This window comes from Boeremia exigua (assembly GCF_020726555.1).
Source record: "Boeremia exigua strain MPI-SDFR-AT-0100 chromosome Unknown C7974scaffold_5, whole genome shotgun sequence".
NCBI lineage: Eukaryota > Fungi > Ascomycota > Dothideomycetes > Pleosporales > Didymellaceae > Boeremia > Boeremia exigua.
This window is the reverse complement of record NW_025763522.1, coordinates 1499422-1523356: the sequence shown is the minus strand read 5'-3', so window position 1 is coordinate 1523356 and position 23935 is coordinate 1499422. Positions and strand designations below refer to the sequence as shown.

Sequence of the window (23935 nt, the reverse complement as noted above, 5' to 3'; positions counted from 1 at the left end):
GCGGCGCATGCAGCCTTGCACTACAAGATGTTGTCCACGGCGTGTTTCAGGACATCCAGAAAATCACTTTGTCGATTCATGTAGTCGCCATCTGTCACGGCCGTCGTGGCGCAAAGAGCACAGCGCCCGTTGCCAAGTGAAGATCAGTGTTCGTGTTGCAATAGCATCGAGTTTATTTCGAACTGCCAACCAGTACTGTCCGGTACCATAATTTCTATTCATTTTCTTCTCATTCAGGCACAAGCGGACGGTCGCGCTAGCTGCCTCCTCCACAGGAAGTTTTGCCGCCATAGCAACCATCGTGGAGCGGACGCTGCAGTAGTCTAGCGTTGAGGTGGGGAGCCTTCTCTGGAGCGCTGGGCAAACTGTTCGTACACTCGCGCCTCGCGACTGCGCATTTGCTTCTCGATGAAGTTTGTGCTAAGCATGATGCTCGTCTTCATACACATCGTACTCGAGTAAGCTTTAGGTTCGCTGATCACCTACCCTGCTTTCGCTCGATGCTGCAGGTAACCGCTGCTAGCTTAGTGGCTGGCCGTTCACTTGGGTGCACATCGTCGTACATGATACTCGGTCAGTTGCAGAGTTCGGGAGTACAGCGTTGGCAAACATGCGCGTGTCGTTGCAGATGTGTGATGGTTTTCGAGGGAAAGTTAGTGGCGAACTTGCTTGATAGAAAGGTACCTTCAAGCGCTGGCGTTGTTTTAGCATGTCCATTCGCACCATCGATGATCGTGTTAGAGAGGACTGAGTCATGTAGTTTGGAATTTTGATCTGACAGACATCGCCACAGGTAATGCTACCTGCGTTTGGTGACGCTTCGTAGGTCTGTTGTGCATGGCCATGTTGGTCAGACTGGCAGCTGGAGCCCGTTCTGGCGGCACCACACAGCACTCGACGAGATTAGAACATCTCAGAATTTGCCTGTCTTTAATCGCTATGTAAGGTTATCTAATCTGCTGCTTGCTCGACTTGAGGAGAGGTCGCTCCAGATGCTAGAGCTCGACTTCAAGAGGGCACATGGTTTGGATACACCTTCAGACTGACAGCCCATAGTTGGGTGACAAAAAGGTCACGAATGGACTGTTCTTGTTAGCAAGCATTTGACAACCGACTCAATGAATCTGCAGCTTGGTCTTGATGATGGTGGCCGAAAGGTGAAAGGTTCTTCCGATGCGACGACAACGTCACCGGCAGCTGTTACGCGCCAAAGCAACGCTACAGACTTCTACAAAGTAGTAAATGCTATAGAACAATACCACCATGGCTTCGCTACGCTCCATGATGGTGGCATGCGAGGGTCCTCCCCTCCGTGCTGTTTGTGCTGTTCGAAAGGCGCTAGTGCCAGATTTGTCGAGCAGCGCGCGCAAAACTCCCTCGGCGCTCACTCAGCTTCACGCTTCGTCGACTTGACGACAACGAATCAGATAACGCGCAAACGCGTCGTACTGCCCTCTCAGTACCATCGAGCACGGGACTTTTTGGCGCAATAGCAGCAGTCGCAGCTGCAGTTGCAGTATACCGGACAATGACTTCAAACTATGGCGACCCAGATACTCAAATGGGCGGAGGTCCTGGCCCGTATGGCAATCACAATGACGCACCACCCGCGCAACAGCATCACCAGGACCTGACTGACCCTGATCTCCAGCTTCAGGAGAAGCTTCAACAGTTCAGCAACCAAGTCATGCATTCCAGTGGTCCTCAACAGCCCCAATACCAGCAGCCAGCTCAGATGGCGCCTTTGCAGAATGCGCACCCTCACTACCAAGCGCAGCAACGGCCCACACATTCGCCGCAGCAAATGGCGCATGTTGCGATGAGCCTAGGCGAACACCATGAGCAGTTCGATCCGAATGATCCGAATCGCAAGCGATCGAAGGTGTCGCGTGCTTGCGACGAATGCCGACGGAAGAAGGTGCGTGCATTGGGTCTTGCCGCTTCCGCTTTCTTACAGGAAACAGATACGTTGCGATGCGACCAGCGAGAATGGGCCAGAAGCTTGCTCCAGCTGTAAGAGGACCGGGGCAAGATGCCAGTTCAGTAGACAGCCTATGAAGCGAGGACCTAGCAAAGGGTCGGTACTCTCATTCTTGAAGGCCGCAGTGCGGTAGACTGACAGAAGCAGCTATATCAAAGAGCTTGCAGACCGTCTAAACTCCCTCGAGAGCCAAATCCAACAGCCACAAGCTCACCAATTCGACCTTCAGAATCTGGCAGATCAAAGCTTTACAGAGATTCAGACCCCCCCTCAATTCCACCGAAAACGTACACACAGCATGTCAGAGGGATTTCAGGATGCTTTTGGTCGGTCCAGCTGGTCCGGTCAGGATCGCGGTAATAACCACCCGCTTGAGCAAAACATACTCTCTCTGCTGACAACGCAAGAAACACCGGTGAACGGCGATCGACGTACCTCGTTCGGGGACATGACACTGGCTGGCAATCTTATCACAGGTTCCAACGAGGGTACACTCAAGGCGTGAGTTTATCACAATCTGACACTCCAACATCCTGCTAATAGACGCCCAGGTACTACAATCTGATTCACCCAACGCTCCCAATTCTACCTCACGACTCCACCTCCTTAAACCGCCTCACAAACTGCCCTGCGAAGCTGCGAGAAGCCTTCTTCCTCGCACTCGACGCGTGTGTCCGATCATTTGCGCCTCGTGCATTACCACAGATTGACACGAACTTGACACAACTCTTGCACCAAACGTTTGCTTCGGTTGACGCAGCGAAACTCACAATCAACGATCCCGACGCATCCCGGCAGATCTACAATAATCTGGTTTACTGTCAGTCCTTATTACTGCTTCTGCTTGCCTCAGACAAACCTGGACCGGGTGTAGTGGGGAGCACCTCGCAACTGCTTGGCCAGATCGCAGGGTGCATCACCGAAGGCGGCTTTAACGATGTCAGAACATTGACATCTCTGAAAGAACACGACCAAGACGCATTTCAGGGCTCTCGCCGTGTCTTCTGGACGGCGCTCATCTTAGATCGGTTCCACGCCTCAAGTCGATCAAAGGACATCATGCTGCCATTGCATTCGGGTTCCCTAACTCGCGATGACTATGGAGCGCTCGGAGATCTCGGTTACCACCTTGCTCGTAATTATCTCCCGCCATCGAGACATGGACAATACTAATACAGAGTAGGTGGGGCCAAAATTGTAGGACAGGTAGCCGCTGTGAGCCGTGCAGGTAGTGTTCCCAGCATCGAACCTTCTTCGCCGTTTGCTTCAATGCCGCTGGTCGCTACTTCGCCCGAGTCCATTTACCTAAACGGTCAGCTGTCAGGCTATCGAGAATCAATGGACCTTACAGACCTAACGAACAACTCACCACCTCATCTTACTTACCAGTATCTGCGTCTTTTTGTGGGACGTCTGTCTTCACAAAACGCTTCATCGACTGAAATACTAAGTCTGACGAAAGAGCTTCTCAGCAATCTGTCTAGCGGAGCGATCACACCACTCCATCAAGTGTGTGCCAGCCTTGTTGCAACCTCCTTGGTTGAGCTCTCCGAGATAGTCGAGACTCAAATTGAAGCACAGGCTGCGATCAAGGAAATGAGCGACGCCCTTAACAATGGACAGATTCTTTATCGCAGCATGGACCATGTCGGCTGGGATGCAGCTGTAAGAGATATTCTGCATCAGAAACACGCCCTTACACCCACAAACCCGGTCCCTGAACAAACGACTTCAGCACCTGATCCCAACATGGCTGGTTTACAACACCTTGCCGCGGCCGCCGTGGGTGAGCGCGAAGGAACTGAGCCACGTCCAGTCAGCAGTGGCGGCAACAACAGCCACGACCAGGCCCTCGCTAGCGCCGAACACGACCTTTCAGCAGCCATGGCCGCAGCGAACGACGCAGCGATGGCACAAGCAACGGCGGCAGCGGCGCAACAACAGCTAACGGCGTCATCACCAGACGCTAAGCACGGGAATAATTTCGACTCCAAGCAAGATGACTTCATGGCATCACTCTCGTGATCCCTGCCTGACGATGTTCTTCACTGTCACGATGTATGTATGCACAAATATCGGCAGGAAAGTCAGTCTGCGTCTGCCAGGACGTGGCCGTGCGCAACGTTCGCAAAATGTTCGGAGATAAGGACATGCCATACCTCCTTGTCTGCTGTTAATTCGAGGGAGTAATGGGCGACCACCTATCCGTTTCTCCCACGGGAGCTTATACCCTTGTTGGATGGATTTTTTTGGGTCGGCGGCGATGGTCGGTAGTTGCATATGCGTCTCCACGGCGCTGGAATAAAACACATTTCTCGACGTTTATCGATAGTCTGTTAATTAAGGCTTGACCTTCAGCGGCGCCGCGTGCCTCGATTGTGGTTCCAATCCACTAGCCCATGCCCCAGCTCGGATCAGACGGCAATCTGCCACGCCGTGCCGGGTAGCCGCGGTGCCCGGACCCTGATTTTCTTCGTTGCGTGAACCATGATCGGATCATGATGCGACACAACGATCTGGAACCTATGTCGTGCTTGCCGGCCCTGCAGATCTCTTTCACCGGATCAACAGAATAAGCTTTGTTTGGCCGTGATCAAGCTTTGCCAAGCTTGTGACATCTCTCGTTCCCAACTAGTGGCAAGGCCGTAGGCTAGTGTGAAGGGCAAGCTGGAGCGCGCTTCCATCGCTGGTGTATCAATGCATGTGGAGCAGAGCATACGCTTCACATCAGAAATCGAGCTATGGAGTTGGTGTAAGAAGATTACGTTTTCCATTATTGATCTAGAATACCCGCGATAGTCTTATAATAATGAGTATACTTGGATTGGAAAGCGCCAAATCCCGAGTATCGTCTCCTAGGTGCGAGGGAATTTGTAACTGGCGAAGATTTTGTTGTCCCACCACATTCTTCGAAACCTAACACTAGTCCTTCAAATATGTTTTGCACAGGGATGTTAGTCGACGATTTACCACGTTCCGAGTCCAATGCGGGCCCAATTCACTTCCATATCTTCGACAAGCGTCAGGAAGTCATTGCTGTCAAGGCTGTTGAAGATGAATTTGTCCAAAGCCGCTCTCCGCCCGTCGTCGTTTTGCATCGCATATGCATTCAATGTTCTCTCGGCGTCACCCGATAGAAACGAATCGAGCGTGTGGCTGATTTGATCTTTACTCTTAGATGCAGAAGAGCTCACGAATGCGTTTGGCGACGTAAAAGAGCGTTGGTTCTGAGCGCCACTATTGACAGGAGTGAAAGGACGTGTTGCTGAAGGGCTCGAGGTTGCAGGCGTCGAGTATGCCTGAGGCGACAACGAGTTTTGCGAAATGTCTTGCTGATCTTCATACATTGCTGTAGCCTGAGCGGGCTTTGAATGGCCCCTCGAGTAAGGTCGAGGCGTGTGCGGTCGCTGTTCTACGGGAGGCTTCTTTGCAGTATCAGGAATCATCGTTGGTTGGCGAAGTGGAGGCAAGTCGCTGTCCAAACTAACAGCCCGGGCAGAGCTTGGCCGCAGGTCACTAACCCGGGACGGCAACGGTGGTGGCCCCATGAATCCAGTAGACGGACGACTGCGAGGCCGGTTGTTGTCGCTCCCAGAGGATGTGGGTAGAAAATCTCGCGGGAACGGAAGCTCTCGCCGAGGCGGGAGCTCCGCTGTGTCAGGCCGTTCATACAGCAGAGCAGTCTCTGGGCGTGAAGTCGTAGCAGCGGCACCGTGATTCTCGACAGTTGTGACTACTCCATCACGAGGTGCAGAGATGAGAGAGGAGTCAGGTGATACGACCGAGGCCGAGTCTGGTCTCGGGAAATACATGGGAGGTATAAGATTCGAAGACAAAAAGCTGGGGTTTGTGAAAGCCGAGCTTGGCCGCGCTTGAACACTCTCCTGTATCTGCGACTCCAGAGCTGTGGGTGCGGACAGTGCAGTGTAGGGTCGGCTCGAGACCTCTGAGAGTCTTGATGGGGGGCACGAGGGTCCTGTGTGCTCAGCATCTAATCGCGACAGTGAGACTGGCGGACGCGCAACAACCCTTGATTGTTCAGGTTTTGGAATTGACACTCGATCCTTCGACTGACTTTGCGGGGGCATCATTCGCAAGCCAAGTTGATGGAGATGGTTGTAGGCAATGTCGAAGTCTTCATTGGATCTGAAGCGCATCTGCAGACGACGAACCTGCGTGAAAGATAAGACTGCTGTACAACAGACATTTGTGCTTCTTTACCTTTTTGTTTGGAAGTTGCCACCGAATGGCTATCAGCGGACAACGAACGATAGCGGAGATGGGCAGTTGATCCCCTTTCAGCTCAACTCCACGTTGGTGCATGCTCATAACGAGATCTTCCGACTCGTTTGTCAAACGCTCTAGCTCAATTTGCTCCTACGAAAGTTCTGTCAGTGCTGTGTGACTCAGGTTGGCCGTGATTCGAGGTAACTGAGTGAGGGCTGAATGCAGCTCTTACTCGAATCTGCGTGCCCTGCACGACCTTCAACAACTGCAGTGCGGAACCGCCAGCCTGGTATGAGTCAATTACACAGACAAGATTGTTGCTTTCGTGCCTCCACTGAAACGTCTGCTCGTCATGGTGAGCATCTTGTGCGGTCGACAGTTTCGCCAGCGAAAGGGATATCATGGCAGATAATGGACAGGCTGCAGAGTCAGTTGGAGATCAATGATTGCCGATCTTGACAGTAACAGCGTGACGGACTCGCAAGCAGCTGCAAGGGCAATCTCAGCTGCCGAAATTTGTTGTTGGGTGAGAGATGAGTTGCGACGGAAGGAGCAGTGGTGAAGATCACGTGACCTATCTAGCGCACGAATCGAACTGGAGCTCCCGCTGGCGTTCTGATGTTCATCCAGCATCGCGGACTGAACGCGCCGCGACAGTCACGCTCAACACCGCGCGCGCGCCAGGCACACCGCCCAGCCTGTTGATGTACCACGATTGACCCCGCCCAAACCCGGAGTTCATGCGCGCTTTGAAACATGGCGCCCAGCAAGCCACGAGAACCCTCCATTGAGCGCACCGAAGAATACGACAAGTTTCTCGAGCAGCTGCAAGCTTATCACGACAAGAGAGGGTCAGTTTTCCTGATTTACATTTTACCCTGGCGCGCATGCTGATGCCACGCGCAGGACATATCTCGACCGCGAGCCCAAGGTTGCCAACCAGCACATCGACCTATTGCGCCTCTACAAGCGCGTAAATAATGAAGGCGGATACGACAAGGTCTCAGATACGAAGAATAACAAGCTTGCGTGGAGAAGACTAGCTGCAGACTTCTTGCAGGACAGTTCTGCGAGTCAACTCACGACTCAGGCATTCTTGATCAAGACAGCATACTACAAGAACCTAGCGTGCGCATTCCACGACAACCATGTGCGCAAATTGCTGATTCTGTCTCAGGGCATACGAAATATCGACGATACACAAGCGCGAACCGCCGCCCAAGGAGATTCTCGAGGACATCACAGCCAAGGGAGGGGACCTGCTGAATCGCACTGTAGAGAACTTCTATCGTGGGAGTCGCGAGGCCGAGAGACTGAGAACTGGCGATTCCGACGACTCCGACGAAGACGGTGACATGAAAAAGACACCCAACGCCGACAAGATGGACGTGGACGAGCCGGGAAGCACAGGGCGACCGACGAGGTCGCTGCGCCATGCGCCCCCCCAGCGCGTTCTCTTCCAGCCAGAGACATCCACCAGGCAAACACGTCAATCCGCAGGTCATATGAACTCCCCAGGGGTTAATGGATACGGCTCGAGTGCTGCAGCTGTAGCTATTGCGAACTATGAGCCACGAACGAACATTCCGCTTGCATTGAAGCAAGTTGTAACCCCGTCGAACAATTTGGACGCATACGTTGCATCGCGCAAGAAGTACATCGTGAACAGGAAGAACAGGCCGGTACCGCTGAAGGGCATGATGTTGCCTGGCACTGGTTTTCCTGGACCGAACATCTACATTCGCGCTCTACACGCACTGCGATCAAAGGAGCCAGAGGAAGAAGCGTATGCACTGCACCATCTTGTTAAGATCTCCCACGAGCGCGGCGACAAATACCGTTTCGACCAGTTCCCTGGGCTTGCCGAGGCACTCATCGCGAAAGTGATCGATGTTGGATCGCTCTTCTTCGATGTCAGATGGGACATCTCATACGTTGAAGAAGAGTTCGAGAAGCCGGGTGTACTCAATGGCTTAACGGGTACCAAGGATCTGTTGAAGAAGATTCGCGCGCTTCAGACATTAGATATCGAGGACGATCTGCTGCCAGAAGAGAATGCCAAGGCTCTCAACATGATCAACGAAGCAGCGTTAATCATTCGCAACATGGTAATGCTGAAGGAGAATGCTCTCTTTGCCTCCATGATCCCAGCCGTTCGGGACTTGATTGTCGTTGTACTCAACCTGCCGAAGCATCCCACTGTGGTCGAGCTGCAACACTACGCCCTCGAGATCGCCGAGCAACTGACCAAAAACTGGGTCTTGGACTCACAAGATCCTGTTTATCGATCTTTACTTACTCAGATCGACTCTGATGACCGCGGTCGAATCATCACCTCATTGAGAGCTCTTGGCAGGATATCAATGAACCTGGAAGCCACCAACAAGCTGTCCGATGTGCCTGTAAAGACATTGCAATCGATATGCGACTGGCTTCTTGTCGAAGATGAAGATCTGAGGATAGCATGCTTGGACTTTCTCTACCTGTTCACAGGCTTCCCGGATAACGTTGAGCTTCTCGCGCATGAAGTGAACGTCGAAGCTGTCGTAGGACAGCTTGTTCGATTACTGCAGTTCGGCGCCGTCGCCTATGAGGAGAGGCGAAGTACGCCTAAAACGACAAAGTCATCCACACCCAATGATGCGGCGCCCAAGCTCTCCTCTGCGATCATCGACCACCTCGTGACACTAGAAGAGCCAGAGCGAAGCTCGCAGTGGCTCAAGACATGCTTCGAGGAGGAGCCAACAGGCGAGATCACCCAGATTCAGCTCTGGTCGGCGTACAATGCGGCTTTCCAGGAAGTCATGGCTGTCAATCCGTCCGCTTTCAAAGCACTCATGCCAGCTAAGGACTTCATTACAAATGTGTCTACAACCTTTGGTGGTGCATCTGCGCAAGTGCTGACAGTTGGCGGCCAACCAAAGTACACCATTCGAGGAATAAGGCCACGATCTGTGCCAGTTGATCCTAGCACGAGGAGACAATACATGCGTTGCTGTTGGATAGCACCCAGCACAACCAATGGTACCTCGGATCCAAAGCACCTCCCCAGGGCAGAGTGCGGCGAGTACGCATCGGGCGCGCGAGCAATGTGGGAACATATTGTCGGTGTTCACCTCAAGGTCCCTCGCGACCAGGAAACAGGTCAATGGATACTAGAGCCAAAACCGGACATTGACATGGAGAATGGCGATGCGATTGCAACCTCAAAACCCCAGACATACAACTGCCATTGGGCAGGCTGCAACCACTTCCCCGACGATATCGATTCTGCCTTTGTTGCTGGTCAGCACATCAAGACGCATCTGCCCGACACCTCGGTCAAGCAAGCGATTCACGCCCGTCACAACCGCGCTGCTGAGGACTCACGGCCCTCGACGTCCTCTGCTCAGGGCGCCGGCTACAGCAGCACCCTTGGCAGCGCCAGCCGCTACACACCCACTAATAACTCTGCATCTCTCGCTCCCAACTTTAGATACTTCAACACCGCAACAGACGAAGCCAACGACGCTGCTGGTCTTCCTCTCTCCTCTGTACTTGTCCTCCGCAACCTTGCGCGACAGCTGAACAAGATCCCGCCGCCTTCCCAGGTACTCGAGATCCCAGACTCACCAACGCACAAACGCACATTTAGCGCGACGGAGCCGGGGAGCCCGAACGCGCACCGCACAACAGGGGCGAAGAAGCCGCGTCTCAGCGACGCGGCGAGGGAACAAGCGCGCGAAGACGGTGAAAGGGAGGAGAAGGAAGCAAAGAACGTGGGCTGGGTGCCCCGCGTGTTTGCGCCAGTGAGAGACCAGTTGGCATTCGTAGCCAGCCACAACCTGACGCTGAAGAACTACATGGGCGGGTTGCTGAAGGCCATCGCTGATGGTGGGGCCTGAGGCTTCGCATACAATGGGAGGGTGTTCCGACCAAGACTCACTGGTGATTGTGTTGTATCGAGTCTGCGAGGAACCTTGAGACCATCGGACAGTGTTTGCAAGGGAAATGCGAGATCTGAGCAAGGCGTTCAGGGAAATAAATTATGTCGCTCGAGTGCAAATGCTTAATACAAGCAGCTAAGAGGACACGGCTAGGCTTTGGATATTATGTTATACCTACCACTGAAATAGTGTAGCCGAACGATTCTTCTTCTTTACATGAAGTCAGATCGAGATCCTCAGTATGGTCGTGATGCCCTTGTTTAGAAGATACGTGATACTTTGAAGCAATCGCTTCTTGGAAGACAACACAACAAACTCCTGTAGAAGTTGCTGGTCATAAGAGCGTCATGAGTGGAGGAGAGGAACGGGGCTGTTACGTTGTTTATAACACGAAGCTCCTCGGACGCCAATAAATAAAGCCAACAACAAACAACTGAAAAATCTTTCCAACCAAGCGGGTGTATAGAATTGTTTCTTTAGGATCAATTGTGTTTGCGGCAAAAGCCACAGAGATAGGATTGTATGCCATAACGCCATGCTATATTGCTCGGTGCCCATAAAGATACTTGCGCCAGTGCTCAGTCCAGCCTCTCCGAACGCTTCATATGAATGATAAAAGACAAAACATGACCAGCCCTCACTTCTTAGCCAACAAGCCCTCGGCAACGTCCCTCAGTACGAACTTTTTGATCTTTCCACTGCCTGTCAAAGGCACTTCGCCGTCACAGTCCTCACCGAGCCAGAACACATGGACCGGCGCCTTGTGTCGGCCTAACACTTGCCTCACCCAAGCCTGCACATTGGCAAGGTCGGGCTTCTCGGTGCCTTCTTCGTGTAGGAGGAAGGCAGTCGGTACCTCGACGTAGCGGGGGTGTGACACGCCGACAACGATGGCACGTGCAACGGATGGATGCTGCACAAGACGCTCCTCAATCTCGAGAGGGTAGATGTTTTCACCACCTGGATTCTTGTTAGTCGATGACGGGGAGGTTGTGATAGTAGCTTACCTCGGATGATGATGTCCTTGAACCGACCTGTGATGGTACAATACCCATCAACATCGAGTACTGCTTCATCACCAGTGTGTAGCCACAGCTCGCCGTGCTCGTCTCGCACCAGCAGCTCGGCTGTTTTCTCTGGGTTCTCCCAGTAGCCCCTGCAAAGCTGGTATCCTGCGATGCAGAGCTCGCCGCGATACCCGATGGGCAAAACCCTGTCCTCATGATCTACGATCTTCACGCGAGCATGAGGCAGCACGGTCCCGACACTGGTCAGTCGTGCGTGCAGGGAGTCGGTTGTGTGTGCGTTGAATACGGTGGGGGAAGCTTCAGTCAGGCCATAGCTCGATGTGAAGTCGGTCATGCCCAGTTCATTGACCATGCGTTCCATCAGCCAACGAGGTACAGGACTGCCTGCCACGATGCCAGTACGAAGCTGTGAAGACCAGCCTTCATCCTTCTCAACGTCGATGATGGACTCCATCATAGCCGGCACGCCATGGAGTGCAGTGCAGCGCTCGTCAGAAATAGCCTTTGAGCATGCAACGGGATCGAACGACTCCTCGGGAAAGACGATCTTACCACCATGTGTTAGGGTCGCAAGTAAGCCAAGTGTAAGACCGAAGCAGTGGAAGAGCGGTGGTGGGCAGCAGAGCACGTCTTTCTCTGTCAGCTCCATTCGATCTCCGATGAAGCGCGAGTTATTAACAAGGTTACTGTATCGGTTAGCATGTGCTTTTGCTAACATGGAGAGTGCCTTACTGGTGTGTCAACATGGCAGCTTTAGGGTTGCCCGTGCTGCCACTTGTGAACTGAAGGTTGGCAACGTCGTGAGGACTGACAATGCCGTCGAAGATGTCTAAGATGTGTGATGGTATACTCTCTGCCTCGTGAAGCAGCTCGTCATACTTGATGAAACTATCGTCATCACCACGAATAAGACAAACTGTCTTCAGATCTGGCAAAACTGTGTGCAGCTCCTCGTCCTTTAATCGTTCAAGAAGGGGTCGGTTATCGAAGCGTGCGATCGTCGGCGTGGTGAATAGTACGCTACATCCTGTGATTGTCAGCATTGTTGCATCGAGGGAGTTCGAATCAGATCAACTGACTTGTGTGCTTCAAGGCATATTCCATCTCTGTAGCCGTGTACGTGTTGTTGAGCGTGACGCATATCGCACCAAGTCGCACACATGCAAAGAAGACGGCAATGTACTTCTCACAGTTTCCGCTCATGATGCCTATCCTGTCTCTCGGACGTACACCATATTTCAACAAGGCTCGTGCAAGCAAGCTTGATTCTTCCCAGAGCCTCTTGTATGTCCACCGTGCGCCCGTCCATGGTATCACAATAGCCTCGTTATCGGCATAGCGTTCGGTTTGTTGAGAAAGGAGTTGCGAAAGTGTCAATTGTAGGAGTGGAGGATCGAGGGGTCCAGCAACAATTGAGAGGTTTGGATATGGTGGCAGGATATATGGATCGATTTGTAGAAGAGTTTGGTTTAGTCGTTGGAGTGCATCATTCCGGGACTGATCGTGGATCTGCGCCATTGTTGCTACTTTGTTCTTGATCTACCATACACTTCGAGACTTCGCAGCAGAAATAGGCCGCTGGGATATCAAAAGAGCTTGAGGAGAATCTGAAATGATGGGGGTGAAGTACCCGCTCAGGTAGTGGAAAGCAAATACACAGAATGATAGTGAAGCAATGGTATACAGTAGAGTCCAGAGGCTATCAAAGAGCTGGCGCTGGGAGCTTGGGGTACCGATCTTCGCCATGTTCAGTGGGGACTGGAACGAAAGCTTTTCGCTGATGCCTCGGATCTAATACGTGCGTCAGGGAAAATGCTTTTCGTGCCATTCTGGCACTCCGCGGTGGTGGCGGTACGTAGGCCGCGTCGCTTTCGTGCCTTTGCGCCAACTGCATAGGTAGCATCATCCTAGGCCACCCCATGTCCGTCATTACTACATTGGGTGACAGCACCGATTATCAGATGCCGTAGTGTGAACCAGGTACTTGTAGGCGTGATCTTCGAGATTTTTCCCTCGCCGAGGAAGGATCATCGCGTCGAGTGGTGGGCGACGGGCGACGGCCGATGACCGCATTGCACGGTCGTACCCCGGCTGCGCTAAGCATAGAGCGGACATCAATCTCATCTGATAAGATGAAGGATCTTTAGAGCCTTGCGGCATCGGTGAGCTGTCTCATAAAGTCGTTTACAGTATGGCGCAGCAAATTTTTTATCAGATGGTGGAGGAAGACTAAAGTGGCTTGACGGAATGGGAAGGATGCGGGATGCACCGTACGAGGGTTGTTTGCTGAGCGGAAGGAACTCACACTAACGTAGCCATCTACTAAGCTTTAGTCATTACTTCAGCATTCTGAATTGGCACTGTAATTCAGTTTCCAGTGTGTGACCACATCAGCAACTGGACGGGCTATGGAACCAGGTGGAAAACCACTTAGTAACAGGTGCGTTTTGAAATCTAAATGGCCTACTTCCACCTTGGTCATGGTCGGAGTCTGCCGATTGCAGTTCTAACTGGAAACGGCATTAATTTCGAAGCGAGTGAATAGAATACTGCATGGCTCAAATTGGTTGCAAAACACTGCTATTGACGGCCCGTCAGCCTTCTACTCGACGCAGCTACCTTGCGCCAGAGTTATCAGATGGCCTTTGAGCGGGGATGCCTCATCAGCTGCTGGTCATAGCGGGGTGGGTTGCATCTGATAATTTTTCTCCAAATTAATCTAACCGGTTCCACAATGCCGAATTGTGCCAGTTGACGCTCATCCTGGTACCGGTTACACACGAGCTGCATGGCCGTTGACGTGTTGCATCCACAGCGGCCAAGACGCAAGCTTATTCAGGCCCTGCATGGACCAGTGCTTTACGAACGCCTCGTACGTTCGCTCGGCGTCATGGACACGAATGGCAGGCTTGGATCTGATTAAAAAATTTGCTTGTTGACGCCCTCACGGCCGCAGCTCAGTTAAGGTTATCTGATCCGCGCCCTGCATATACTCGGCGCGGCTAAGGCACACTTGAGACCGCCATTGGCTGAAATAACACAGCGCCAGGTTAGGTTATGACGTGCTCTTTCCGTTGCTAGGCACGATGAGGTCAAATTTGTGTACATTCTGCTTACGTGTGTTACGTGAAGAAAACTGTATATTGCCGCATTCTGTTTGACTGTAGTTCACACGAGAATGTCGACTCAAGACAATGTAGTGATTCGAGGTTCTGAAGGCATGAACCAATAGATCATAAATTCATGTGTGATTCAATGCTGAAATGCTATTAAAATTATAATCAGACAACGTCTACAGTTTAGCCAACGCATCCAAGCTTGGTCGGACCTTCTTCTCACCGTCCCATACAAACGGACTCAGCGTGAAGAATTTCTCTCTGTTTACCATCATGAGCGCACTTCGCTTGTGTGGCAGGTCCATGAGCTTCTCAACATGGAAACCGTGAGCGAAATCATACGCCAACACAGTGCTGCTAGTAGCCGCTGGCTCGCCGACGAGGTTCCATGTGCGCGGCTCATCAAGGAACATGTAGTGCATTAGTCCAGACCACCATGCAGACACTCGGTACGGGCCTCTAAACCGGATGTCGCCGACGAGTGAGTGTCTCCCACGGTCGTAAAGATCCGATCGGTAGTGGGCACCCATGTGATCTTCCTGTTCGATGCATTAGATCGTGTAACTTATTCAATGATGGTTGAGATCGACATACCATAGCCCAGTACACTTCAAAATAAGCGAAGAGCACGTCGTCAAATGCCGCGAACATGGTCAGGACGTGGGGATCTTCATGCAGCTTCCGCAAGTACTCCCGGTGTTGATCCAATGTGCCGGTCTCGTTCCAGCCGGCAGCAACACGTGGGTCATTTTGCCACTTGTTAAACAAAGCAAGATGCTCAGGGTTGGTGTAGTCAACAGCCATCATGGTGAAGTGCTCCTTCAGATGAGGTATCCATCTGCTGTAAATGACAGAACCAGGCTCTGGCTTTGGTTCTCTTACAGGATGCATCGTGTGCCGCGGTAGGGCTGGGAACTGTGTAGATGGTGCAGTCTGATGCGGGAAAGCTGGGTAGTTCTGAATGGCTGGCTTCCCGGATGCGTCTAACCGTGGTGCCCAGACGGGACGAGGACCAAATGGTGACGCAGCACCTTGCCAGAAAGCGCCGCGCAGGAGAAGATGGCCATCCTGTGGTGCAGATGCATCAGAAGGCTTTGGGTGTGGATGGAACAAGCCCGTAGAGTAGAGTTCTTGAACGAGTGACTGCGAATCTCTGCCAGTAAAGAGCACGCGAAGGCTCTCAACAAGCGGGTTCAGTGAGACCAGCGCATACGCGACAAGCCACAGCTGTGGCACACTGGGTCGTTCCCCGGTCCAAGAGACCGTTAGGTAAGGGGATCTGCGTGCTCGTGCCCAGGAGCTGTTATCACCCTTGGGAGGTGCTACATCCTGAGGCAAGAATGCAATGTCGCTGAATGAGATGGATGCGTTATCCAGTTGACTGGGTGGTGAGATTCCTTCGCTGCTGCTGTCTGCCCTAGAGAGCGCGATTTGGTTGCTGACAGCCTGGCCCTGCTGTGCCACAGGTTTGACGGTGTAGGCTGTCAGGTACGGGTGGGGAAGCTTCAGCATGAGAGGGTCTGCGACATCATTCGATGTCTGGGCTTGCTGCGCCATTGTGTTCAATAGAATGCAAAGGAGAGGTAGGAGTCTGGCAATACTACGACGCAATCGAGACAGCTACAGTTTGATGTTTGAAAGCAGTGATGGCATCGCTTGACGGAAGCCGAGGTCTGAAAAGGCCTTAAACCGCGCCTTTTCGTGGCTATTAAACAGTGTTAGCCATGTATTTTACCAGACCGGGAGGTGGGAAGGGACCCCGGTGTGGTGGAAAGCTCCGAGTGGGTTCTCTGTGCGCGCCATGCGGGTGCTAAACTAGCTGACCACCTTTTGAGATGCCGCCCCACGTCGCCCGAGGCTGGCATCTGAAGACGCTAAAATTTTGGTGACATGTTGTTAGCGAAACAGCTGAGCGGTAGAGCCTGTGTATTGGGCCGGTGTGCAAGCTCATGCAGTAATCGGGCATCGAACTGTTGCGATCGTGCCACCACTTTTTCGAGACGGCTGCTAGCTCCTGAAGTACATTTCACCTGCATCGTCTCCAGGTATTGCACACTTTCAAGGGCTTCATTCTGCAACCATACGTCTGCGTCATGTCAACCACTCAGCAAACCTCCAGGCCACTGGATGGCACATCCAACTCATCTTCTTCGCCTCTTTACGATCTCGTCTGTGTCGGCTTTGGTGCTGCTCAACTTGCAACTGCCATTGCCAACCGTGAAGCACGTACCGACTCTAAAGTACTCTTCCTGGAGCGCAAGCCTTCATTCTCATGGCATTCGGGAACACACCTGTCTAGGGCACGCATGGAAGTTCCTTTCCTCTACGATCTGGCATCCCTTCGCAACCCAAAATCGGCTTTCAGCTACTCCTGCTATTTGCTTGCTAAGGACCGTCTGGTCGAGTTCGCCAACTCTGATCGACTGAACCCTCTGCGCGACGAGTTCGAAGACTACCTGAAGTGGTGCGCAGAACAGTTCAGCGACCAGGTCCGATATGGTAGCGAAGTCGTTGGTGTAGCCCCAGAGACTGAGAACAACACTGTACGAAGCTGGAAAATTGCTGTAAAGGATGGCAACGGCAAAACATACATCGTCCGGGCAAAGAACGTCGCCGCTCCTACACCAGGAAAGCACATCAGCGCGAAGGAAGAGTCGTTGACCAGCGTCAACTTCCTTGCTGGACAGCGCATTATGCCCATGGCCGACTACCTATCGCGGAGAAACGAGCTTCGCCAGCCGTTCGAGCCGCGACTGAATATCGCGATTGTTGGCTCAAGCCAACAGACAATCGAGATCTTGGACGACCTGCTTTCGTGTCCCCGCCTCGGCAACGTCACAGTCGTAACGGAGAACGAAGACCTTGCACCATTGAAGGTCCTTGGTGAACAAGAGCCACCTCAGCCACGACTGTGCTCCATCTGGTCTAAGCCGTCTTGCGACTCAAAGGCGGTAACGGATGCGTCTGAACTCGTCCAGGCCATCTACATGCGAGCATACGAGAAGCAGGTGCAGAGCAAGGGCGAATATACATTCCGCCTCGCCATTGGCAAGGATGCTTCTGAGCCATGCTCCAAAGCCGACGTCATAATCAGGGACACATCTGCAGCTCCTTTCTCCAGCAGCGGCCTCTTGCAGAGTCTCAACACGCTCGTACTCGGCTGCCATCAGCTTGGCGAGAGCTTCGAAGAGGTGCAGTTCAAGCGCGGCGCCGTTGCTGATGCTCGTATGTGGTTGATGTCGGCGAACTCAGAGGGTGGCCGCTCATTGGCAAAGGATATTTCACTACGGGCCGGTGAGGTAGTAAGCGCTCTGTCGTCACCACCTGCAGGTAGACGGGATGGGCTGGTCCAGGCTAGAATTTAGACGGTGTTCTCATTGGGAAGGTGCAAAGCGGGGCGTTTGTTACATAATAAGCAAATTTTTATCTGATCCTGTCTAAATCTGATTAACTCGCCCAATCTCCGGCATCGCTCCGAGCGACACGTCCGCTCTCTCCACCACTCAGCGCCACCCACGACGGACCCAACATCCACTCTGCATGTTTTCACGCGAGGCTATACCCGTTGACGTTATGCACATGCCCGCCCACTACGTCGATCGCAGCCATCGCGGCTTGGACGGGGCACAGCACCCTTGTAGTCCCCCTGTAGACGTGTCTGGAAAACTTCATCCCTTCGCGACGTTGAGTGAGCCTCCAACATCAGAGTTCGACCTGGTTTCGTGAGCACGATGGCGATCAAGAAGCCATCCCTTACGCCGTATCTGGCCTTTTTCAGACTCCTCTTCTACGCAGATCCAACCTGGCTTGACAAGCTTCTCGTCGCTACCGGAGCTGTATTTGCCATTGCAGCTGGTGTGCCGTTTCCGCTTATTGGTATCGTTTTCGGCCAACTTGTCGACGACATTAACGATGCAACTTGCAGCAACCGTGAAGGCGCGGGGGCCAATGGGGACATGTCATCGATAAACGAGAAAGTCCTCCTCCTTGTGTACATCGCGATTGCGAGTTTCGCCTGTATCTACATTCACCTGGTGTGCTGGAACATAGCGTCACAACGGCTAGCACAACGTATCCGAGACCGTTATCTCCGGAATCTCCTACGACAGGATCTCGCCTTTTTCGACAATCTTCAATCAGGAGAAGTGTCCTCTCGTCTCAATGGCGATATTTCCGCCATCGAAGGTGGCACAGGAGAGAAGGTTGGCGTCGCCTTGACTTGTCTTTCGTTCTGCGTGACAGCATACATTGTTGGTTTCATCAAGAATGCTGAGCTTGCGGGGATGCTTGTTTCTTTGATCCCTGCTTTCCTTCTCATGGCAGTGATCGGCGGACGCTACGTTGGTAAATACACAGTCAGCCTTGGAGGATACTTTGGATCAGCCAGCGCACTCGCGTCTGAGGCGTTGAGCAACATTGGTCTCGTCCACGCCCTCGGTGCTAATGAGAGACTGGAGAAGAAGTTCCGCGACCACCTGGGTAATGCTCGCCATGCTGGTATTCGCAAAGCTATCGCTGCAGCTGCAATGGCAGGGATGCTATACTTCATTGCCTTCTCGGCCAGTGCGCTTGGATACTGGCAGGGTAGTAAAAGGATTGCCGACACTGTTGACGGCAGGGGTAACGACACGATCGGAGAGATCTACACCGTCACCTTCATTCTACTTGATGGTTCGTACTTCGCTTGACGCACGTAGAGCTTCTACTAACCTTTCTTTAGGTGCCATTGTTCTTAGTCAAATTGCACCCATGCTTCCGCTCTTTGGAGGTGCCATCAGCGCATTTGACCGACTGCGCAAGGACATCGAGACTGAACCTACCATTGACAACACCTCAACATCTGCCGAGAAGCCTGATACCGTTGATGGCCAACTCGCTTTCCGCAACGTCGAGTTCACTTACCCTTCGAGGCCGGATCACCCTGTTCTGAATGGTATTTCCATTGATTGCGAGGCTGGTAAGCTCACTGCTATCGTCGGTTTGTCTGGCAGTGGTAAGTCAACGATTGCCAGTCTCATCAGCCGCTTCTACGACCCATTGGCCGGCGATGTCCTCCTTGACGGGCGCAACATCAAGGACATAAACGTCAAATCTTTGCGAGGATTCATCAGTCTTGTTCCCCAAGAACCGTCTCTCTTGGACAGGTCAATTCTGGAGAATATTGCACTTGGGCTCGTCAACTCGCCTGCTCACTCTCGCTTCGAAAAGGTGCTCCTCAGCAACACCTTGGCCGACCTCACTCAGGATGTCCGAAACGGGGAAGACCTTGGCAAGGCCGCCGAGAAAGCTGGGCCCGAGGTAGCTGAGATTCTGCGTCTTGTGCAGCACGCAGCAGACTTGGCCGACGTCGCCGTCTTCATTGATCGTCTGGAATTTGGCTTTGCGACACTCGTGGGTTCAAGTGGAAGTCTCGTCAGCGGTGGCCAAAAGCAGAGAGTTGCTCTTGCCCGTGCTCTTGTCCGCGATCCAAAAATCCTCATCCTCGACGAGGCTACCGCCGCCCTCGATTCGGCCAGTGAGCAGCGTATTCAAGCTGCTATCGATCGCGCATCGCAGGGTCGAACTGTCATTTCAATCGCTCATCGTCTGTCGACCATCCGCAATGCTTCCAAGATCATTGTCATGAAGAAGGGCGATATCATTGAGCAAGGTACACACGATGAACTTTTGGCATTGGACGGCTCCTATGCAGACATGATCCGTCTGCAAACCGTGAAGGTATCCGAGGATGGCGCTTCAAGCTCAAGAACAAGCCTGGACTATGATGATGAGATCGACATTGCCAAGAACGAGCACTCGACTTCGACTGTTGCCGACACAGACGCACTTCCCGAAAAGGCGGCTGCGGAACCAGAGCCATTGAAGGGGGCTAACGGCGAGATCGTTGCCAGGTCAATCTCAAAAACGATGGGGCCTATGATCCGACCGTACCTGCTTCTACTCCTACTGGCTTTCTTGGGTGCTCTTGTCGTCGGCGGACAGTACACAGCATCCGGAATGCTGTTCGGTAATGTTATGGGTGTTATGTCGCCTTGCAACCCATCGGACTATATTAGATCACAAGGTGCACTGCTTGCGGGCATGTGGTTCATGGTCGCATGCGTCGCCTTCCTGGCCAATTTCACGAGCTGGGCCACCTTCGGCCTTATTTCTGAACGTCTGATCTACAAGGTACGCGTTTTGTCAATGCGCTCTCTCCTGCAGCAACCCCTGCAATGGCATGAGTCCGAAGGCAGGAACCCCAACCAACTCTTGGAGTACATCACAAAAGACGGAAACTCATTAGCCGGGTTCAGTGGCTCTATTGTCGGCACCCTGTTCTCAGTTGTTGTCAACTTCATTGCGGCTATCATCCTTTCTCATATCGTCGCATGGAGAATCGCCGTTGTATGCTTGGTCATTGTTCCGTTACTGCTCGGAGCCGGCTACATGCAGCTTCGGGCGATCGGCAAGTTTGCCGTGAAGCATGCAGGCGCGTTCTCGTCGTCCATCGGAGTCACAATCGAGGCTGTGGCAAACATCCGTACTGTTCATGCTCTGTCGATTGAGGAAGAAATCATCCAGACCTACCGCAGATCTCTTGTGGCGCCTCGCAAAGAGATGGTGAAGCAGAGCTTCAAAACCAACATATGGCTCGCTGTTGCCAATTCCTGCGGCAGCTTCATTTACGCTTTCGCGTACTGGTGGGGCTCTAAGAACATCATCGAGGGCCGTTACGACCAGACCGCTTTCTTCATCATTCTCATATCTATGCTCCTCTCGGCACAGTTATGGGGCCAGCTTTTCACCCTTGCTCCCGAGCTCTCCAAAGCCAAGGCTGCTATCTCGCGTATCTGCGGAGTGGTGGATCTTGGTGACGATCCTTCAGGCGCTGCGTCTAGCGGATCGTCCCTGGATCTTGATTCCGTTGACAAGGAGAAGCGCGATATCGAGGCGCTTGCTGACCCACACACACCTGCCGTTGTCGGCGGTGGCGCCCGCGTGGTATTCAAGGATGTGCAATTCTCCTACCCTGCCCGTCCCAGTGTGCCGGTACTGACATCGTTGTCACTTTCCATCCAGCCAGGTCAGTTCTGTGCTCTTGTTGGACCCTCGGGTGCAGGTAAGAGCACAGTTCTTGCCCTGCTTGAGCGTTTCTACTCGCCCTCTGCTGGAAGCATATCCATAAACGGCATGGACATCTCACGCCATCATGGTACATCGTTCCGCGACGATATCGCATATGTACCACAGAATAACGTCCTATTCCAAGGCAGCATCAAGTTCAACATTGCTTTGGGCGCTCGACCTGGTCACGAGCCTTCTGATGCAGAGATTCAGGAGGCTTGTGAGCTGGCCAACATCCACCAGACCATTGTAGAATTACCACAAGGATACGACACCGAATGCGGTGCCAATGGGTCGCAACTGTCCGGCGGACAACGTCAGCGACTGTCGATCGCGCGTGCGCTCGTTCGCAAGCCCAAATTGCTTCTTCTCGATGAGAGCACCAGTGCTCTTGACGCAGAGAGCGAGAAGGCTTTAGAACTCGGTCTAGAGCGTGCTGTCAAGGGTCAAGGTGTTACCGTTATTGCGATTGCGCATCGACTACGAACCATCGCCCGAGCCGATGTCATCTTCATGGTGGAAGGGGGTAAAGTGGTTGACCAAGGTCGACATGAAGACCTTGTGCAGAGAAGCGAGAGCTATCGCGTCAACGCTCTCCACCAAATGCTGGGTTAGCATTTCGACACTCCCTTGGTGTACGATACATGATATCATTTAATAGACACGTAATAAGCATTTGCATCTGATAGACATATGAGTATGAGTATTTCTATTTGGTCCTTTTAAGCAAGCTGAACAGCAGCCGGCAGTATCGACTTCTGGCCTTCTGGAATCCAAACCAAGAGCGGGATCTCCTGGTCTTCCTCGTCGCTGCTTGAATCTGGCCACAGATCATTCAACTTGTGAACAGGGCGTTCCTTCAGCCATCGGAAGCCTGTCTTCTCATACAGCCTGATAGCATCCTTGGAGCTCTCAACGTAGATCGGAAGATTGGCTTGTACCGCGATCTTCTTGCCATACTCCACTAGCAGTTCACCGACACCCTTCCGTTGAGAGTCGGGATGAACAGCGAGCACGTGGCAGTACAAGTAACGCTCCTTGCTCCACAACTTCTCTCGGGCGCCCCATAGTGGACCGATCAGTGCCTCAGCCCGCTGTCTTTCCTTTCCTGACAACCACCCTATTTCGCCCTTCTCCCAATCACTGGGAGTAATGTAAACGTCCCATAAGGCCATACCCACAATCTTACCGGTCTCTGCATCTACACATTTCAGTGTGTGTTGCGTGAGGTTGTTCTGCATGTACTGTAGAGTGTGTGCAGTGTGCCCTTTACTGTCCATGCGTTAGCAAAACCACTCAAAGCACCGTGTTTCCATGCAGAGCGCATGGTGCGTTACAAGGGACTTGGCGATTGCATACCGGAACTCAGACTCCGGATCCGTCAAGTCCTCCGCTGTGGCTGAAGGAAACAGTGCCCGCGTGATTGCGTTGTCCTTGAAGGCCGCAAAGTACACATCGTAAACGGCGCTGATGTCTGCCGGTAGGGCGGGTAGCACGACAAACCCCATTGTGAATGCTCAAACTAGTAACGCGTGTAAGCCGCAGACCCTCATCAGGGTCAATGCAATGCACCTACAGGTGGCTTGACTTGGATCAGGGCCGCGTTTTCGTGAAAGCCGCAAGTGGGAAGATGTTACGAGATCTGATCCACACTATTTCGTACTAGGAAGCTGAGTCTGGACTGTGACAGATGATGGAGGGAGAACCGGGTGGCGTTGACTGTTAGATGAATTTGCTCACATGCAAAAAGGTGACGGTACGAGACGGCTCATGAGATGCATCATAGTTAAGAGAGTTTTTTGTTTAAAATGGTGGGCCAATACCAAGAAGTCCAAGAATTTCCCAAGCAATTGCGAGGGCACAGTGACAGCTGCGAGACGACTGGGTGTTGAGATCCTCGTGGGTTTCGTCACCACCAGGCTAGAGTCCAGGGTTGCTGTGGAGCAGACATGGAGTGGTCCATCACCAGTCAAGCCTAGCGCAGGACAATCCCACACATGTCGAAACCCGGCTTCTCTCACGGCGGCGAGCACGCCACAGACATCAAGTGCACACCTAGGCACCGTTTGGCGCTGTGCCTCTTCCTGACGTGCGAGGCCAAGCTCAGATCCGCTGCAAGCGAAAAGCCCATCCGTCACCTCAGGGTCCTCGCACAGATGAGAGCCTTCAACAAGGATAATGCGGTGAATTAATTTGATCATATGCCGCGGTCCGCAATCGGTGTGGTGTGAGGCCTTTGCTGCGAGATGCACGAGCATGTGGCATGCAGATTTTCGCAGCACGACATCCTCGGCCTTCTGTCTAACCCGAGAACACTTCGTTGATCGATGAAGCAGGTCCCAAGCGATGCAAATTGTGTCGATCGGCTGGAAACCGAAACGTCCAAGCTGATCTGGCTCCTCCGAACGTCGGCCGTTATCAGATGGAAGCGGATCTGCAGCCCGCCGATGTCACGCTGCATGACGCGCAGTTAGCGGCTACCCCAACAGGCAGCTCCGTGCCTTGCACCACAACCATGATTATCAGATGCAGCTACTGACAAGCCCTCCC

The 23935-nt window shown here is 52.8% G+C and overlaps 8 protein-coding genes across 8 annotated transcripts; 4 read left to right on the top strand and 4 right to left on the bottom strand.

The window, feature by feature from the left end:
• The first annotated feature begins 1188 nt into the window (after positions 1-1188).
• Positions 1189-4088, top strand: C7974DRAFT_171085 (uncharacterized protein). Its single transcript, XM_046136157.1, has 5 exons — positions 1189-1918; positions 1965-2077; positions 2129-2482; positions 2533-3116; positions 3165-4088. Exons 1-5 carry the CDS (start codon positions 1529-1531, stop codon positions 4004-4006), a joined length of 2283 nt encoding a protein of 760 aa, XP_045998199.1. The 5' UTR covers positions 1189-1528; the 3' UTR covers positions 4007-4088.
• A 658-nt stretch (positions 4089-4746) lies between these two features.
• On the bottom strand, positions 4747-6739 carry C7974DRAFT_423772 (uncharacterized protein). The gene is made up of 3 exons (XM_046144402.1): positions 6441-6739; positions 6203-6358; positions 4747-6153 (listed from the first exon to the last, which is right to left on the bottom strand). The coding sequence occupies exons 1-3, from the start codon at positions 6609-6611 to the stop codon at positions 4948-4950; spliced, it is 1533 nt and encodes a 510-aa protein (XP_045998198.1). The 5' UTR covers positions 6612-6739; the 3' UTR covers positions 4747-4947.
• A 102-nt stretch (positions 6740-6841) lies between these two features.
• Positions 6842-10372, top strand: C7974DRAFT_423771 (uncharacterized protein). Its single transcript, XM_046144401.1, has 3 exons — positions 6842-7059; positions 7115-7336; positions 7386-10372. The coding sequence occupies exons 1-3, from the start codon at positions 6965-6967 to the stop codon at positions 10090-10092; spliced, it is 3024 nt and encodes a 1007-aa protein (XP_045998197.1). The 5' UTR covers positions 6842-6964; the 3' UTR covers positions 10093-10372.
• Positions 10373-10759: 387 nt separating this feature from the next.
• C7974DRAFT_171056 (short-chain-fatty-acid-CoA ligase) lies at positions 10760-12844 on the bottom strand. Its single transcript, XM_046136156.1, has 4 exons — positions 12242-12844; positions 11895-12189; positions 11142-11848; positions 10760-11094 (listed from the first exon to the last, which is right to left on the bottom strand). Exons 1-4 carry the CDS (start codon positions 12678-12680, stop codon positions 10772-10774), a joined length of 1764 nt encoding a protein of 587 aa, XP_045998196.1. The 5' UTR covers positions 12681-12844; the 3' UTR covers positions 10760-10771.
• A 1552-nt stretch (positions 12845-14396) lies between these two features.
• On the bottom strand, positions 14397-16070 carry C7974DRAFT_423769 (acyl-CoA N-acyltransferase). The gene is made up of 2 exons (XM_046144400.1): positions 14873-16070; positions 14397-14817 (listed from the first exon to the last, which is right to left on the bottom strand). Exons 1-2 carry the CDS (start codon positions 15833-15835, stop codon positions 14455-14457), a joined length of 1326 nt encoding a protein of 441 aa, XP_045998195.1. The 5' UTR covers positions 15836-16070; the 3' UTR covers positions 14397-14454.
• An 80-nt stretch (positions 16071-16150) lies between these two features.
• Positions 16151-17725, top strand: C7974DRAFT_392741 (L-lysine 6-monooxygenase (NADPH-requiring)-domain-containing protein). Its single transcript, XM_046141715.1, has one exon. It carries the CDS (start codon positions 16372-16374, stop codon positions 17641-17643), a length of 1272 nt encoding a protein of 423 aa, XP_045998194.1. The 5' UTR covers positions 16151-16371; the 3' UTR covers positions 17644-17725.
• A 23-nt stretch (positions 17726-17748) lies between these two features.
• Positions 17749-22054, top strand: C7974DRAFT_171033 (leptomycin B resistance protein pmd1). Its single transcript, XM_046136155.1, has 2 exons — positions 17749-18949; positions 18999-22054. The coding sequence occupies exons 1-2, from the start codon at positions 18010-18012 to the stop codon at positions 21998-22000; spliced, it is 3942 nt and encodes a 1313-aa protein (XP_045998193.1). The 5' UTR covers positions 17749-18009; the 3' UTR covers positions 22001-22054.
• Positions 22054-23034, bottom strand: C7974DRAFT_171030 (acyl-CoA N-acyltransferase). The gene is made up of 3 exons (XM_046136154.1): positions 22962-23034; positions 22745-22907; positions 22054-22657 (listed from the first exon to the last, which is right to left on the bottom strand). Exons 2-3 carry the CDS (start codon positions 22891-22893, stop codon positions 22108-22110), a joined length of 699 nt encoding a protein of 232 aa, XP_045998192.1. The 5' UTR covers positions 22894-22907; positions 22962-23034; the 3' UTR covers positions 22054-22107.
• Positions 23035-23935: the final 901 nt, after the last annotated feature.

Excerpts from the sequence above, each read along its gene's own strand:
- C7974DRAFT_171085 (XM_046136157.1), top strand. The coding sequence starts at position 1,529 with ATGACTTCAAACTATGGCGACCCAGATACTCAAATGGGCGGAGGTCCT. Across the intron at positions 2,078-2,128 it reads AAGCGAGGACCTAGCAAAGG|CTATATCAAAGAGCTTGCAG; the intron begins GTCGGTACTCTC and ends TGACAGAAGCAG. Across the intron at positions 3,117-3,164 it reads TCTCGGTTACCACCTTGCTC|GTGGGGCCAAAATTGTAGGA; the intron begins GTAATTATCTCC and ends AATACAGAGTAG.
- C7974DRAFT_171030 (XM_046136154.1), bottom strand. The coding sequence starts at position 22,893 with ATGGGGTTTGTCGTGCTACCCGCCCTACCGGCAGACATCAGCGCCGTT. Across the intron at positions 22,658-22,744 it reads GATCCGGAGTCTGAGTTCCG|TAAAGGGCACACTGCACACA; the intron begins GTATGCAATCGC and ends ACGCATGGACAG.
- C7974DRAFT_392741 (XM_046141715.1), top strand. The coding sequence starts at position 16,372 with ATGTCAACCACTCAGCAAACCTCCAGGCCACTGGATGGCACATCCAAC.
- C7974DRAFT_423772 (XM_046144402.1), bottom strand. The coding sequence starts at position 6,611 with ATGATATCCCTTTCGCTGGCGAAACTGTCGACCGCACAAGATGCTCAC. Across the intron at positions 6,359-6,440 it reads TGCAGGGCACGCAGATTCGA|GAGCAAATTGAGCTAGAGCG; the intron begins GTAAGAGCTGCA and ends GAACTTTCGTAG. Across the intron at positions 6,154-6,202 it reads GGCAACTTCCAAACAAAAAG|GTTCGTCGTCTGCAGATGCG; the intron begins GTAAAGAAGCAC and ends TCTTTCACGCAG.
- C7974DRAFT_171056 (XM_046136156.1), bottom strand. The coding sequence starts at position 12,680 with ATGGCGCAGATCCACGATCAGTCCCGGAATGATGCACTCCAACGACTA. Across the intron at positions 11,849-11,894 it reads GCTGCCATGTTGACACACCA|TAACCTTGTTAATAACTCGC; the intron begins GTAAGGCACTCT and ends TAACCGATACAG. Across the intron at positions 11,095-11,141 it reads CAAGGACATCATCATCCGAG|GTGGTGAAAACATCTACCCT; the intron begins GTAAGCTACTAT and ends ACAAGAATCCAG.
- C7974DRAFT_171033 (XM_046136155.1), top strand. The coding sequence starts at position 18,010 with ATGGCGATCAAGAAGCCATCCCTTACGCCGTATCTGGCCTTTTTCAGA. Across the intron at positions 18,950-18,998 it reads CACCTTCATTCTACTTGATG|GTGCCATTGTTCTTAGTCAA; the intron begins GTTCGTACTTCG and ends ACCTTTCTTTAG.
- C7974DRAFT_423769 (XM_046144400.1), bottom strand. The coding sequence starts at position 15,835 with ATGGCGCAGCAAGCCCAGACATCGAATGATGTCGCAGACCCTCTCATG. Across the intron at positions 14,818-14,872 it reads TTGAAGTGTACTGGGCTATG|GAAGATCACATGGGTGCCCA; the intron begins GTATGTCGATCT and ends TGCATCGAACAG.
- C7974DRAFT_423771 (XM_046144401.1), top strand. The coding sequence starts at position 6,965 with ATGGCGCCCAGCAAGCCACGAGAACCCTCCATTGAGCGCACCGAAGAA. Across the intron at positions 7,060-7,114 it reads GCTTATCACGACAAGAGAGG|GACATATCTCGACCGCGAGC; the intron begins GTCAGTTTTCCT and ends TGCCACGCGCAG. Across the intron at positions 7,337-7,385 it reads GCATACTACAAGAACCTAGC|GGCATACGAAATATCGACGA; the intron begins GTGCGCATTCCA and ends ATTCTGTCTCAG.